The 16782-nt window shown below is 35.5% G+C and overlaps 1 protein-coding gene across 1 annotated transcript; it reads right to left on the bottom strand.

The window, feature by feature from the left end:
• Nucleotides 1-639: 639 nt before the first annotated feature.
• On the bottom strand, nt 640-16388 carry LOC147384234 (transcription factor TGA2.2-like). Its single transcript, XM_086424783.1, has 12 exons — nt 16178-16388; nt 15459-15723; nt 11421-11524; nt 10180-10256; nt 9852-10046; nt 9016-9093; nt 8867-8926; nt 7572-7649; nt 6249-6300; nt 3697-3968; nt 1836-2075; nt 640-1133 (listed from the first exon to the last, which is right to left on the bottom strand). The coding sequence occupies exons 2-12, from the start codon at nt 15557-15559 to the stop codon at nt 987-989; spliced, it is 1404 nt and encodes a 467-aa protein (XP_086280909.1). The 5' UTR covers nt 15560-15723; nt 16178-16388; the 3' UTR covers nt 640-986.
• Between the last annotated feature and the right edge of the window lie 394 nt (nt 16389-16782).

Raw genomic sequence — 16782 nt, 5'->3', positions numbered from 1 at the left:
TTTTGAATTTAGGAAGAGAATGGTGACAACCCTGTTGTTCGGAAGGATATCGATGTCATGTAAATGTAACTTTTGGGTTCATTTTCTAATATAATGTTTGATGATAACCACGCTAATGCTCTCACAACTAATCTTGAATCCCCACCCACAAAGGTATGACTGGTTGCAGATCACCTAAAAATTCTCCTCGCATTCTATATGATTTAACTCACAATTTTTTTTTTTTCTCTTAATTGATAAAAGAATGACTCATTACGACATTGCCCTTTGACTTCAACATCATCATCTTTAAAAAAAAAACGAAATTTGTGCTCTAAGCCGATGAACCAATATGATGTTTGCCATGTGTATTGAAAAAAGCAAGTAAAATCCGAAGTCCTAAGGTTGAAATTTTCTCCATCAACCACTTTATTCAATACTCGTGGCGTCATGCCATTGATTCATCAACTTAGCACATATATTTCGTAACAGCAAATCTCCATTCCCTTCTCCTTGAGGTGCAACTAATAGGGTTAAGACGACCACAACAAAAAAGCGTTTTAAGTTGAGTGCAACTGTACATCAATCTAATCGAGCAAGTCCACTCAATTTTCCTACCTGTGAATCGGACCCAAAACTGAATGAAAAGGCAAGCAAACAGTTTCTAACATGACTATCATAATAAACATAATAAAAATTTAACAAACAGCAACCTATTCAGATTATTCAAGCTATAGTTTCGAACAAGTGAAAGAAAGAAACATACATCATCAAACGACCATTCGATGACTGTTACACATGAGACGTCGTCGTCTTGAAGAACAAATGGTACAATCATGGGAACCACCACCTTCGGTCAACTTAGTACACATAGACGACCATGGGTGTCACCACCTCTTGACAGACTGCCCAAGTTGGCATGACAGAGAAATGTGCACTGCCCTATGGGGAAGGCCAAAACTAATGGCCACTCTATTTTACTTAAGTTACGGATGATTCAAGGTTTCTCACTCCCGCGGGCGTGCTAACCACAAAGAACTAAGAGCACGAAGACGGGAAAAATAATCGTTTATAGCAAGGAGAGCACGTGCTGATTGGCGAGTTGTCAATATACGGTGCAATTGTTGTAGTGTTTGCTGCCGTAGATTGTCAGCCTAGCAATTACAAGAACATTAACGACGACTGTGTTGCAGATTAGAAAAAACATAGCCAGGAGAGAAGAAAAAAGAATCTAAAAGCTATCAATCATACTGTTGGTTTTTGCTCATTTATCACTAACCAAATGTTCACATTAAACCGATAAAAAAATTGTCCACAATAAGATAATCATCGTAAAAGAAAGAAAACAGCCATTATAGCTACATAATGGCATAATTATGTATTGTGTATTTTGGGACAAAAAAAGAAAAAAGAAAAAAAAAAAAAAAAAATAGAAGGAAAACAGTTTTCATGCAAATGAGGGAGCCTGACTGTTATACCATTCTGTAAAGTTATTTTTGAGCGTTGCTCTTGGCACCCCAATTTCTTATATTTTTAACGCCCCCCCCCCCCCCCCCCCAAAAAAAAAAAAACCTAAACCCACACTGCAAACATCAGAAAGGTCTGGCTCAAATTTTAATTGGTACCAAAGTTTTACTTGGCCTCGTACATTCACTTATTTTCTTTATTTTTAATTGGGGATGTAATAGGTAAAAGTTGGGGGTGCCAATAGTAGCTCTCTTATTTTAGACCTTGTGACAAGAGTACTAAATTATATTATCCTTCATGGGTTAAAATCATGAGATATCCACTAAAGATTCATGAGATTTTCACACAATTTTAAAAAGAAGATATTATAAGTAAAAATAAGAAATTACCTGGCGAAGGAAATTCTCAAGAGTTCCGAGCTTTCCCATGGCCATTGCCATCTGACCCATATAGTTTGCTACATTCCCAGAAGATCCCGAGGAACCACTGGCCAATGTCTCAGCCAAAGACTGTTGCAAAGCCTCCATACCTTGGGACAAGGCGTCCTCTGCCTGTTGAGATGTCTGCTTCAAGTTGCTGATGCCCACCAACTGCTGCTCTGTAAGAGGTTCCAGTTGATTCACAAGAAGCTGCAACAAGCATCCGTATCCGTGTTCAATTCACAATAAACAAACTCAAATCTCAGAAACAATCACGGGACAAGTGTTTAATAACAAAGCCATATTCCAAAGATATGGGGTTGGGTTGGCAAATCAAGGGACAAAGGCTAAATAACAAATAAACCATCAAAACTACAACAAAGATGAAATTTGATGCCGTTTTGAAATCACTCGATGAATGTTCCAGCTTTGGGCAAGACCAGAAGGAAATATTGGCCCGGAAACATTGAATGTTTTGGATCGTCTTGGAATGTTCTGGTCAAGATCATTTCAATTTTTGAGATTTTTCCATGGAGACGGAACATTTCAATTAGACAAATGCCAATTAACAAATAAACCATCAAAACTACAACAGACATGAAATTTGATGCCATGGTTCAAAGTTTGATGCCTTTTCGGAATCACTCAATGGAATGTTCCAGCTATGGTCTTATCGGCCCTGAAACATTGAACGTTTTGGATCGTTTCAGTCAAAAGACCATTTTGATTTGTGAGATTGTTCCATCTCCTTTACCATGGAGATGGAACACAACAATTTGATACATTAGAATCCAATTCAAACAACCACTTCGAAATGTCTTCGTTGCAAGATTTAACCGGTATTACACCAATCATCATCTCCTGTCACTGCTGCATATTGTCTTCAACACTGTCCTCTATATCACCTCGTTGCCATTACACCATCATTGTTGCGTTATCACTTCAATTTCCAAAGTTGTTTATTGTTTTTGGAAAAAGAAAGAATGGAATACAACACAGAGTTGGATACCGAATTGTTGGAGAATAAGTTATGGCGCTTATGATTGACGTGTGTGGCCCTTTTTCTTCTCTTTGTTTAAGATATCTTGGTGTCATCCCAGTTCAGTTGCGTCTCTTTTGTTCGGGTGGAAGCCCCCTTCCCTTTCTGGCAGGTCAAAGATTCTTTGGAAATTATTGCCCTTCGCAATTTGTTGGGGTCTGGAAAGAGAGGAATATGCGCACGTTCGATGCCAAGGAAAGCACTTCCTAGGAGCTAATTTTCAGTATCGTCGGTTTATTGTTCCATTGGTGCAAGCAGTTCCAAGGATTTTGGAAGCTAGTTTTTTTAAGACTTCTTGTTTAGATGGGAGGATGTAATTGGAGAGTAGTTGCTTTGTTATCTTTTGCTTTCTTGTTGCCTGTTTTCTCTTGAGGACTTCTTGTCCTCCTTTCAATAAATTCTTTACTTATAAAAAAAATATGATGGAGAAAGTTGTTCAAGATGTAAGTGTTGCTACAGAGCCATGTAAATTTGGAAGAATATATGTAGGATTCAGAACCAAGAACAATCTGTACTCTGCCCCCACCACCCCACACTTACAGACACAAGGTGAAAAATAAAAAAAATCACAATCCAATCAGTTTCCCAATAATCAGTCAGCTTGGATTTGGTTTTCCAAAAGTCCCACTTGTCATACTATTCAACCATCCAGTTAATCACATTCTTTGGGACGCCAAAAGAGAAACTTATTCATACTATTTCTATTTCTATTCCATAAAAAATTCAAACCAACCCAAATAGCTCGAAACCCACTTGAAACATCATAAAAATAAATAAATAAATCAGCATCACCTTGAGGAGTTCGGATGAGCGGAAGCCACCTAGCCACAAAAAGCACCTCTCTGCTGGTGTCTTCCACATACCCGATAGCATGTGGAAGACATCAGCTTTGGCAGCAATACCCTTCAATCTAAAAATGTCTTCATAGTGTGCTATGACGCCATCCACAATAACACGGAGTTCGCTATCACTCACATGGGAGTCAACAGCTGCTCTCAATTCATTGATCTGTCGATTTTGTTCTTCAAGCCACCTTGCATATTCAATGTCAAATGCCAAGGCCCCTGCAAAAATGGTGCAGCGAATATGTTGAAATTCAATATGAAATATAATCTTACCAAGAAACGGCAAGATAACAACCACTACACGACAATGTTACACCACACAAAGGTGAGTGCAGTATTGAACAATAAACATTTGAATAGAGCAAAACATAAATAAGGCATGTACAACATTTCTCTACTTATCAAATAACGAGTATTAATCATTATAAAACATTGAGCCTTCTAGGATTTTATATAGAACTAAGATACCCCCTTCAGAGTCACAATGCACAGAAACAATAACTAACTGGGGAAACATTCTTAACTGAAAACAAATAAAGAGGCGATATATTTTGTTACAAGCTTGTGTTCACAAGATACCTCCTTCGAGTCACAATGCACGGAAACAATAACTAACCAGGGAAACATTCTTGACTAAAAACAAATAAAGAGGCAATATATTTCGTTACAAGCTTACGTTACATAACATAATTGGGATGCTTAAGGCTATGTTTGGATTGAGAGAAGTGGAGAGAAGAGAAACTCGTTAAGAGAAGAGAAACTCAATTTCTCTCCACCATGTTTGGATTGACTGGAGCGAACTTGGGACAGCTTTGGAATTTTAAAATATCTTAAAAGAGATCTTGGGGCAAAGTTGGAATTATAAAATATTTATAAAGGGTTTCTCTCCTCTTCTCTCCACTTTGGGAGAGAATGAAAACTCAACTTTTTTATCTCTCCAATTATTTTCTCCTCTCCCCACTTAACAATCCAAACAAGAGAAATGGAGAGAAACTCATTTCTTTTCTCTCCTCTTCTCTCCATCCAAACATAGCCTAAGGAAAGAAAGGAGGCGGTAAAAGTACATAAAAAGAGCATATGGCTAAGACCTCATAAAATAAAGCAAGCATAAACATGACTAACAAATTATTTCACACATTCAAGTTTTTCTGATACAAAATCTACATTTTCTTTTTGAATCAGTAACACAATTTCATTTAATATAAAAAACGAAGGACACAAAGCAGAGAACAAGATTAAAAAAAAAAACAGGGAAGGCAAGCACCAAATCACCATCATCAAAGACCTATCCCAAAGGTTTGGGATCACCTGAAATAATCCCCCCCCTTCCCCTCTTTCCCACCCTCTTTTTGAATCCATAACACAATTTCGTTTAATATAAAAAACAAGGACACAGAGAACAAGATTTATAAAAAAAAAACAGGGTAGGCAAGTACCAAATCGCCATCATCAAAGACCTATCCCAAAGGTTTGGGAGTTCATGAAATAATCCTCCCCCACCCACCCACACACATCAATAAAAAAAAGGCCATGTCTAAATCCATGCCTTATGTTAATTCAAATGTATTTATAACTGTTCTCACAACACTAATCCACGTTCTTCTTGGTCTTCCTCTCTTTTAGTACCTTCAACATGCAAAGCCATTATAATGGGGGCTGCAATTGGCTTTTGCTGCACAAAAGAGTAAAATAACCTTCCTAGTAATGGATGAAAATGTCTAGTTGATTCCATCGGTCAAACCCAAAAATCTCTACGTGACTAACAAATTTATTAAACATCATCCAATAGATATTTTCATAAAGAACCTTATATGGTGCGGACTGTAGACCAAGGATGACATACTATATGGAGTAGATTAGCATGACCCAGTGCAAGGATGATGCACATCGAACTCTTAGCCAACCGAAAAAATGTAAAATATAAACTGCTCCTTGCTCTGGATGAAAATTATAGCTGAACCCATGTTTTAACTTTGACATCGTTGAAAATGTGCACTTAAAATGACATAGAACACATTCTCCAACATCAGAAACTTGTCTGCTTTACTTGAAAAAAGTTTCCCAAATCCCACCAAATAGAAAACATAAACCTTGTTAGAGAAAGAAATGAAGTTTTGGAGCCTTGGAGGTGGTGGAGTACAATTTACACTCACTAAAATTTTTTTATGAACAATCACAGAACTGACACAGTTGGAAACAGGACTACAAGGTGGCAACTTGTAGTATTCAGCCAACCAAAAATGGAAGAGAAGAAAGATTAATAATTCATTTCAGGATAAAGTGTTTATTAACTGCATATCATTATTTATGTTTTGATCTATTTTGTTCAGAAAATCAATAAATTGAAAAAGAAAGGGCTATAAAAATGCATTTACGGTTAAGTAAAAGACATTACTCAACATCAGAGAATTTTCTCTCAAACTAAAAACAAGTTCCCCAAAAATAGAAACACTTGCACCTAATTATATAGAGCAAGAAAACAGAAGGAATTGGGAATACCATTTCCGCTCATTGAATGAGATTGGTCTCCGGAGCTTGAAATGAAGATGCCCTAGTGAAAAGAAAAGAAAACAATCAGAGAATAAAAATAGATATTCCACATAAACAAATAGGGTTTGATGTAAAGATCTTGCTATATGTATTCAAACTAGAGTCCGCCGGTGCCTACGGCATGGGCATCCTCTTTGGGGTTAAGCAAATAAAAGAGGAAAATTAATAAAGTTGAGAGGTATTGATGTAGGGTCTATATCAAGCAAGAGTAATGAAGAATCTCTATGTCAAGCAAAACAAACTAAAAACTTCAATTTAAGTTTGAGATTGATAGAAATCAATCGCAAAAACAAAAACTAAGAACCAACATCAGGGCACTTATGCTCAAAAAAACAAAGAACGGAAAGAAAAATCTCTTCTTTTATTAATCAATTTTCAAAAAAACTTCACTAAATTTATTTATTGAAATCCTTATATAGATAATTTCATAACAACTTAGAAACCTTTTAAAATACTAAAAAGTAACTTCCTAATCTATATATAACATATTAATAACCTTCTAATCCTATTAGAACTCACTTTGGACATCGAAAAAGATTTCTAATTAAAACCTAAAGAATAAAAACGAATTTAAAACATAAAACAAATTAGAAATTAACTAGGAAAAAAACTTTCTAAAATTGAAATAGAAACTAACTAGGACAACTTAAGCAACTTAAAACATAGAAACTCAATGAAAAAAAGAGTCCTAAGAGAAGTTAGACTAGGTCTTGTGGACCAATCAAAGCTTGTGTCAAGTTGACTCTGTCAATACTATTGATTTCTTCTTTTGATGCATCTTAACTCGATCATAGGCATTGAGATGTGTGTCAGCAAGCCTATCTATATCAAGTATTGTTAAGAAAAAGGGGGGGGGGGGGGATGAGGAACGACAGTAAAGTGGGTTAAAGGGGTAAAAAAGGAAATATAGTAAAGTTAAGAGGGGTATTATTGAAAAACATGTGTAAAAGAAAAAGGATGGTAAAATTAGAGGCGTATTGTTAAAAAGGTAGGAAGAGGAGGAGAAAAACAATAAAGTTGAAGGGGATGAAAGAAAAGACAATAAAGTAGGTAGTGTGGACCCCATTCCAATGTAGCTAGAGAGGGACATTTATCCCGCCCAAAACTATAACAGAGTGGGACCCATCGTTGTGTTTTATTATATAGATAGTTGCCTCTTTTTTCTTAAAATTGTTAAGGCCTAATTGGATTTCAGTAGTGGATAACCATTGGATCTACTTTCATTTTTCACCTTTGAAAGGACCAAGTACAGATGGTTTAATATAATCAAACCTGCTGGCGAGCTCGTTGGAGCTCCTGCTCAAGTTGAGTTAACTTCAATCGGCTACTCTCCAGTTGTTGGACATATGCCTTGTGAAAAAAGAAAAAGGATTAACCAAAGTTAATAAAAGGAAAGCATGAAAACTGAGCAACCATTCATATAAAAAAGAAGAATCTATAGAAATTGAAGCTACTCTTGATGAAACAATTACCCATATGTATGTTGACAAGTGAGGATGCTACCAAACCTATCAGTAGAAATTTGCACATGAAAAGAAGGCCACACTAACATACTCATGATAAACAAGCTAAGAAGGCCACATTAACATATTCATGATAAACAAGCTACAAAACTAAGTTCAGCCCATGAAATATGACGGTTCACATGCAAGACTGTTTTTCTCCTTTTCTTATTGTCTTTTTAAGAGACATTGTATTGCTGCACCAACTTTTACTAATGCCACCCCAAGATGTCTGCTAATTCTTTGGTGATTTACATTGAATTGGGGTGGCAATAGCAAAAGTTGGTGTGGCAATAGAATCTCTCCTTTTAATAAGAGAAGGGGAGTTTGCACAAGTTCATCCAAGAGTTCATCAAATGTCTAATTCGCTCCAATTCTTCCATGGAGGGGAACCACCGTAAACTCACTACAACTATCTTTCTAATTATTCTCTATAAATTTGCTCCAATATCTAAAGGGTTCAGTGTGAACTCCTTTTCATTCTTTTTTAATCCAACAAAAGGTCTTCCAAGGAGCTCATCGCATGCCCATTTCCCAATGATTGACTCGCTGGTAATTAGTGGGTGAAGGCAGGTTTTGAACCCGGGTTGTCGAATCAACACTCGACAGATCTTACCAACTTGACAAATTGGCACCCTTACAGTAATGTACTTTACTGAAAATTGAAGTTGGGTTACAAATCACAGCAACCACAACCATAACCACAGCCACAGAAGAGTTGAGAAGTACAAGAATGCAATCTTATAAAACTAAATTATAAGATACTGAGCTCACGCAACAAATTTTCAGTTGAATTTTAATCTCGGTAATGTACTAGCTACCTTGTAAACCTTTGATGCATAGCTAAATAAATTATATGTAAAACAGATAAAAAGACGATATGAAAAAGGAGGCTTTATAACAACATACAGATGCAAGAGGAACAAAAATTACAGACATTATAATGTAATGATCTCAGGTGTTCAAGACTATGAGCTTCACTCAATAGTTGATTTTTGATAAACAATCAGCCAACTGCAGTCACTAATTGATGTGGTTAGATTGGCATATAATAATAGAACCTACTTTCTTCCTTAATCGGCTTTTTCTCGCAGCTTCACGATTTTGAGCAAGTCTGCGAAGTGTCTGCAAAATAATTATCAAATAAATAAAATTATAAAACAATATCAAATTTAGTTCAATTAATTTTCATAATTAGTTTCAAACCATATAACCTTCTGATCCCCTGTTTTATCCTTTGACCTGTCACTAGAATCAGAAGCTGCTAAACCAGTAGAGGGACCCGTTTCAAACTGTGCATAGAAATTATTAAATGTCAATGTGCCAGAAAAATCCTCTGGTTTATCAATAAAGAATTTAACATCAAATGAAAGCTTTAAGTTAATATGCAAAAAAATGGATCTACGGCAACAAAGGAATCATATAAATATTTCAAGTCAAGACAATTGGACAGTATGGCTTAAAATGGGTCGAGTTCGGACTGGTTTTGAGTATATCCATATCCAGATCCAAATTTTTTAATTTGGGTCCTATTAGCTAAAACCATATCCAAACCATTTTGCTTTCACTAAATCCCGATCTGACCCAACCTGACCAAATTACTTGATTCGGCTCGATTGGGTAAAAAAAAATTCAGACTGTTCAACATTTTTTTGCTATATTTCTTTTTTAATTGCCATACTATTTTATTTTACTACTAAAGTTCTTTTATTTTATAAGAATTCATGTTATATTAAGGTAGTAGAACAAAGATGTTTTGAAAAACATAAAAATATAATTTTCAAAGCAATATATAATTTGGATCTTGGCGCAAATAGGGATGGATTCCTATCTGACCCAGATTTGACTCAGATCAAGGGATATCAACCCATTTTTATTCGGTTCTACTCCAAGGGTCCAAACCTGCTAAATTCGGATTCGGGTCACTCAAATTTCAAATAAGATCAACCCATTTTATGCCCTATTGGACAGCTGCAATTAATACTAAATCTGGAATGAATAGAAGAAATTGACACTGATACGTTGAAGAAAGAAAATCTAGAGGCATTACCCTTTGATTCTTATCATCGGTGTCCAAGTCTGTTGAGGTATCAGTCCTGGGACTGGCGTCTGCCATTCTGGACTCCCCCCAGTTCTCAAAATGACCACTAGATAGAGAAGCTAGATTTTGTTGTCCTTTTTCTGATGGAAACCTCTGAGACCCAACTCTAGGAGCAGATGGAGTTATATTGGAAGAAAAAAGCGACTGTGATTCCGAAAGGGGAAAAAAGGGTACAATCAGAATAAGTACAATTATAATGCTAGGTATTACACATGAAAAATTATGTCTACAACTGATTTCAGACAGTCAAAACATTGAAGTACATATAAAGGCCTACCTTATTAGAATTGCCAAATTGGAGAGGATCAGAAGCAATAGCCTGGCCACTTGACTTCGTTGGATAGAACCCTGAGTCTTTAATTCAAGAAATAGGTCAGAGAAGAAAAATAGGTTAGAATCTGAGGACATAAGTCCCTATCACATTTGATCTAACACAAAAGGTATCAAGTCAATAATTCTTGAAATCATTACACTATTTTGTAAACGTAAGGTCGTACAGAAGAAAATGTTGGAACAGGATTCATGCAGTCAACCCCAAACCATAAGACAAGGCTTTGATGATAATGATGGTGAAAACAGGAAAATTGAACAAATATGGTGACCCATGTAACAATGACATAAGTGTCATTGTGCGATATGGACAGTGTCCGGCATGATTGCGAATAAAAAAGATAATAACAATAAAAACAAAAACAAGAACAAAAAAAAATTCTCAGATACCATAAAACCACCTGGTCGCTAAATAAATAGAAGTTTATATAATAAAACGCAACAATGGGTCCCACTCCAGCTATAGTGGAGTGGGGTCTAGACTACCCCACACTGTATTGCCTTTCCTCTTCACCTCCTTTAACTTTATTGTCTTTCCCCTCTTCCTCCACCTTCACCCCCACGCCTTTCAATAATATCCCTCCAATTTTACTATCTTTCCTCTTTTACCCCATTTTTCAATAATAGCCCTCCAACTTTATTGTCTTTCCTCTTTTACCCCTTTAACCCCAAAGAAGATGCCTGTGTCATAGGCGTAGGCAAACTCTAATATATTTATAAGAGGAAAGACAACCAAGGAACTATACTTGTGCACAACAGCTTAAGTGGTGTATGGAGCATCAAAGATCTCATTAGGAAATCATATATAAGAAAAAAGCAATAAAACAGAGGCTGACACTATCTTATGTCAGGATGGCAGAATCAGGTAGACAGCAAAAAAGTTGCTACGATGTGGGAGTAGCATTAATTTAAGAAGTATCTCATCAGCAAGGCATCCTTGAATTATGATAATTAGCATATACTCAAAGGGTGTGTGGATGGGTGAGGCCTATATTAGCATAATCCAACAAAGGAACAAGTTGACATTTAAAGTTTCCTCATGACTGCAGTAGGCAATATGTAATAGATAATGCAACCAAAGAATAAACCAAAATATTTCCCTTGGATGCTGTTCAAGACAATTCAGAGGAAAGAATACAAAATATAGGCAATTAATTGCTTCAAACAGAAGAGGTATTGAATACATACTTCTAATAAGATCAACAGAATCCTCTACAGAAAATCCAATGGATTGTTCAAGCGCCCCAAAGTCAGAAACTCGAGAAGAATGATTGTGATTTCCTTCTGTGGCACTGAAATCCATAAGTTACGAATAATTGTAAATGTCAATCCAGATAACAAAACAGAAGTTAACTCTGAAATCTGCAAAAGAGGAGGAAGTAATAACATTAGAAAAAACAAACTAGAGAATCTCACAACTGGCAAACAAAAGTAAGACCCTTTTTAATACCATAAAGGCAATCGACTACCAGACCACCCTGAAAATCTTGATTACAAGATATTATTCCCTGAATAAATAAGAACTTATCAATTATATCGAAACTCTCTAGCGAGAGAGAAGAAACAACAGGAATGAGAGACATTAAAAAAAACTAACATGTTTATAACTTAAATTGTAAATCAATTAATTTGATTATCCATTCAGTTCAAGGAGTCATAATGTCTACCATAAGGTTGTTGAAGTAAGTTAGTCAAGGAATTCAAATGAATTTTATTTGAGGATCTTGTTTTTAGGTGGGAGATGCTGTGTATTGATAAATGGTTAGCTTTTGGTGGCCAGTTTGTGGGGCTTTTGTTTGTTTCTTTTTTTCTTGACTTTCTTAGGCATTCTGTTCTTGGGGGTCTTCCTGAACACTCTTTATGGGATTAATCTTCAAAGCTGCCCAAGGTGATTGGCCACTTTTATTTTGATGAATAAACAAGTTCTGTTAAAAGCAAAATAGGAGGTCGAGGTGATCGGCCTGCAAAGGAGTACAAACCTACAACACCTCAAATATGGCACAAGGTGTCCCATCTCTAAACACAAATTCTTCAAAAAATACACCCTTAAAATCCAAATCTACTTCACACTAGTAAAACAAGATTCCAAAGATGTGGAAAATTAAGTCATGAAGAGAGTTATCTACTCCTTTGAAGATTCTCCTATTTCTCTCTCAAGTATACCAACAAATAGCAAAATGGAGGAAGGCAGCCCCAAGAGTTCTTTACCTACCGGAGAAAACATTCTAAACCCAACAATGAAACAACTCTTTGATTGAAATTGGCAAGACCAAAGAAATTTTGAAAAGGGATAGGAAATGAGACCAAAGTATTTGCTACAAAGGGGCATTGTAATAGGATGTGATTCACTGATTCGCCATTAGCTCTACACAAAGAACAAAAATTTGACATAGCAAAACCTCTAGAAATTAGATGATGAAGAGTGAGAAACTTGTCCAGAGCCGCTAACCACACAAAGAAAGAAACTTTTGAAGGAACTCCCCCCCGCCCCCAATGGAGGAGGTGGAAACACCAAGTTAGAATAAGGAACAAAAGCCTACCTAAAGGAGCTTACAAAAAATCCCCATCCTTACTTCGGGTCCACTCCCAACAATCTTGGCTAGAGAATCAAAAAACGTAACAAATCAAGTTTGGAAGTTAGGTCTGCTAATTCCTGAAACTCCCAGTCATTGAAGTCCCTTCTAAATCCTAGATCCCACGAGGAACCAGTACCATCTCGAGTCACGAGGGAAAAAATGGGCATGCTCTTCATTGAGGAGAGATCAAAGAGTAAAGAGAATTGCACTGATAAAGGAGAGCCTCCACACCACCTATCTTCCCCAAATCTTATTCTCTCTCCACTCCCCAAAACCTTATTCTTTCTCCATTCCCCAATCATTGGTATTTGTATGGTGATTACCAGTACCAAAACTTTGTTTATTTTGATACACATTGAAAATGTTCGAGGCACGTTGCAAAGATCTTGGGTTGAAAAAAAGGACATTATTTTCCATTTGAGTTAGGTATGAACCATATAGAAGCAGTACACACACACAAACCCCAAGAATGCTAATGTACAATGCTTCACTGGGACATTAGCATCCTCTAAAACTTTTCTTTTCGAACAATACCTTTAATTTTTTTGTCTTTTAATGAGAAAGGTGAGCGTGATGTTAAATGCTTGTTTCTATTAAAAAAATATAAGGGTATTTTGGTCTTTGGATGCTAATGCAATAAATGTAGAAAAAAATGCAATAAATGCAGAAAGAGTGGTTTAGTCTTTTGGATGTTAAATGCTTGTATTATTGAAAAATGTAAGGGCATTTTGGTTTTTGGATGCTAATGCAATAAACATTTTTACAAAAATGCCAATGAAATTTTTTTAGTTGTAAAAAAAGAGAATGAGATATTTGATAGTTACAAAAGTGACATTGCACAATTACCCAAACACCCTTACCTTTCTCACTAAAGACAAAACAATTAAGGTTATCACAAGGAAAAAAAGTGTTAAGAGGACGTTGAAGTCCCAATGGCATTGGATGTTAACATTCCCAATAAATAGAACTCATATGTTCACTAATAATCCTGACTGTGTAGCTGAGAAATCCAACTGTCAGAATTAAAAATATCACAAGAATACTTCATGTATCTCTAAGATAAATCTTTTTTTTTTATAAATAAAAGTTTTATTTATGAAAAACAAAGGGGACGAGATGACCCCAAAATACAAACTTATCAAAAAGAGATGAGGAAAGCCCCTTAGGCCACCTCTAAGATAAATCTTAATTGTTGGATTTCACATTTACACGGTCAGGATCGTGAGTGAGCATATGAGTTCACTTCATGAGTCCATGGATCCCAACCCTATGCATAGAAATGACTATTTCTATACGGATCAAACAAACATCGAATGGAAAATAATGTCCTTTTTTAATCACATAGATGAGCCCTTTTTTTTAAATCATACCAAAACATTACAATAATATGAAATTTCAAAAAATATTGCAAGAAATTTTTTCTACGTACCAATATGTTTTGATTAACAGAACATATCGGAACATTGTCAAACATTTGAAATTTCAAGACCTAACAAAAAGAAAATTCAGTAGATTTAACTACATATGTCACAAACATTGCTATTTCATCCCAATATGTCAAAAATTGAATTTTTTTAGCCAAAAAATTCCAAAACAGGGTAGGACTTTGAACTTAAGAAATTACCTTCAAATCAGAAATTGACATGATGGCCCCCTAATACCCCACCTACTTGATCCAAACCAAGCTTTCCTATAAACAACGATGGTTTAAAGTAATTGATCGGAAAAAAAACTATGATTTAAAGTTTCATATCGTTTCCGAAGGTCTCGGACAAGACCTGAATGAAATGAAGCATTCACATTGAATGATTTGGGATTGTCATGGTCGAGGTAATCTCAATTTTTTTCCTGATCAAGCGTAGATAACACCTAGAGAAAAGATTCTAAACCTTGAAAACCGACCAACAAAATAAAAGCATACCTGTCCATCCATAGCCAGGTACTACAAAATGATTATTACACATCTTCAAGACACTCAAAAATGTCAACATTGGTGATAATGTATCAAACAAAAAAGGGACTTACCGATATGATGTTTAAATATATCAAGCTACCATTTATCAATTATAATTTATTCTTTTACCATGTTATAAGTCCTCAATTGAATTGAAAGTAGTAACCAGCTTTGGATTCAACAATTATTCTGTGGATGTCGGTTTGGTTTAATTCAGAAAAAGGAAAAAATATTCAGGGATTATAAAGATGATGTTTTAAACCAATAAAATAGGTACATTACTGAGGTAAGGTTTCAAGAGATTGAGAGAGGCAGAGGTTAGAGCCGATTCAGTCAATCAAAATATTATAAAGAAAAAAAAAAACTTTTTCAATTCAACGATTCACCAATTAATTAGGAGAATCACCGATTAATTACAAATTAATTGGGCACCCCTTACTTGGAGAATGTTACCAAACTTTTGGAAATTTTTGAAGAAAGCTATTAGTTGAAACTAATCTAGAAAAATGAAGAGGTGCAGTTTTTCACAAATATGTCGAATACAGTCCATTTCAATATAAAATTCACTTTGAAAAACATTCCAAATATATATTAAAAAAAAAATGTGATGCAGAAAAGTTAATGGATTCCAAAGCATACATGAAACACACAATCAACAAGAACTACAATAGAGAAGTGTTGGGATAGGAAATTTACAGTGAATGAGAAATAGGCAACGGAGGCATAAAGCTCGGCATCCCGCCCGCTGCTTCTTTATCATCTTCTATGCCACCCCTCCTCACTGTTCTACTTCCCATTCATTACCATCATCATCACCACCACCACCTCGATCCCAAAATTAAACAAAACCAAAAACCCCTAAACCCTTCAACTACCTTAGAAACCCTAAAAACCCAATCCACAAAAAAAAGTAGTTATCTTTGAGCCCAGAAAACCAGCTTCAGCTCCTCTAACCAACTCACTGTCCGTCCAATTACACAGGCAACCAAAAAAAAATCAAAACTTTATTATAAGAACCCTAAATAATAAGGGGGGGAAATGTGAGAAAATATTATTATTGTCCGTACAATTAGAAGGCAGCCAAAAAAAATCAAAACTTTATTACAAGAACCCTAACTACTAAGAAAAAAAAAATGTCAGAAATAATGAAAATCAACCTATACGTCACAGATGGATTATTTACGACAAAACCCTAGCTTATCCCCGAAAGCCATAAAAAAACCCTAATTCTCCTAAATTTTTAAGACCCAATCCTCGAAAGCTCGCAAGTTCTTCAAACTACAGTCACCAATTACACCCTTAAAACCCTAACTAAAACAAAATCGACCTACAAAATACGAACTTCTTAGAAACTCAGTAAAGACCCAGAGACGAAAATCAACATATAATTCTGGAAAAAAGAAATCCCTAATTACCAGAGCTTTTGCAGATCAAAGTCGCCTCTTTTGACTTGCCTCTCTCTCTCTCTCTCTCTCTCTATAACTCTGTAAATCTCACAGATTTCAACCGCCACACCTCGAATTTCGATCTTTCTTCTTAGAGAGTTAAGACTAAGAAATTAAAAAAGAGGGGGGAGAGAGCAAGCAGAGATGACGACGCTTACCTCAATTTTTCTATCTTTCTAAAAAGTGTGCACTTTTCAAAGCCTGTTTTTTATTATTTTTTTTTTTTTTTTTACTGTTTTTATTTAAAATTTATTTTTATTTTATTATATCTTTCTCTGCATTGTCTGTCAGTAGTTGATAGAGTAGAGAGATTCAGCTCTCTAGTGGTGTTAAAAAATAAAAAAAAATATGATAGAATACTCCTTTTTTATCGATACTGTAGTACGGTCATCCTTAGATTTTTACCGTCTATGATCATTCGTAGAATATATCTCGAGGACATTATTCATCTTACCGTTTCGGAATCCATTCATTTCCTAAAGAGGTACCTTAGAGTTTACTACTATGCTACCATCCTATATCTTCGGAATCAAATTTCAAATTATTCTTACCATTGTGGGTTTAAACATAATAAG

This window comes from Akebia trifoliata, chromosome 15 (genome assembly GCF_017979445.1).
Source record: "Akebia trifoliata isolate Shusen 1 chromosome 15, ASM1797944v1, whole genome shotgun sequence".
NCBI classification, from domain to species: domain Eukaryota; kingdom Viridiplantae; phylum Streptophyta; class Magnoliopsida; order Ranunculales; family Lardizabalaceae; genus Akebia; species Akebia trifoliata.
This window is presented reverse-complemented; position numbering and strand designations above follow the sequence as displayed.

Coding starts and splice junctions, on each gene's coding strand:
- LOC147384234 (XM_086424783.1), bottom strand. CDS start 15,559: ATGGGAAGTAGAACAGTGAGGAGGGGTGGCATAGAAGATGATAAAGAA. Junction 10,257..11,420: donor TTCTGTTGATCTTATTAGAA/GTATGTATTCAA, acceptor CTTGAATTAAAG/ACTCAGGGTTCTATCCAACG. Junction 9,094..9,851: donor CCGATGATAAGAATCAAAGG/GTAATGCCTCTA, acceptor TTCTATGCACAG/TTTGAAACGGGTCCCTCTAC.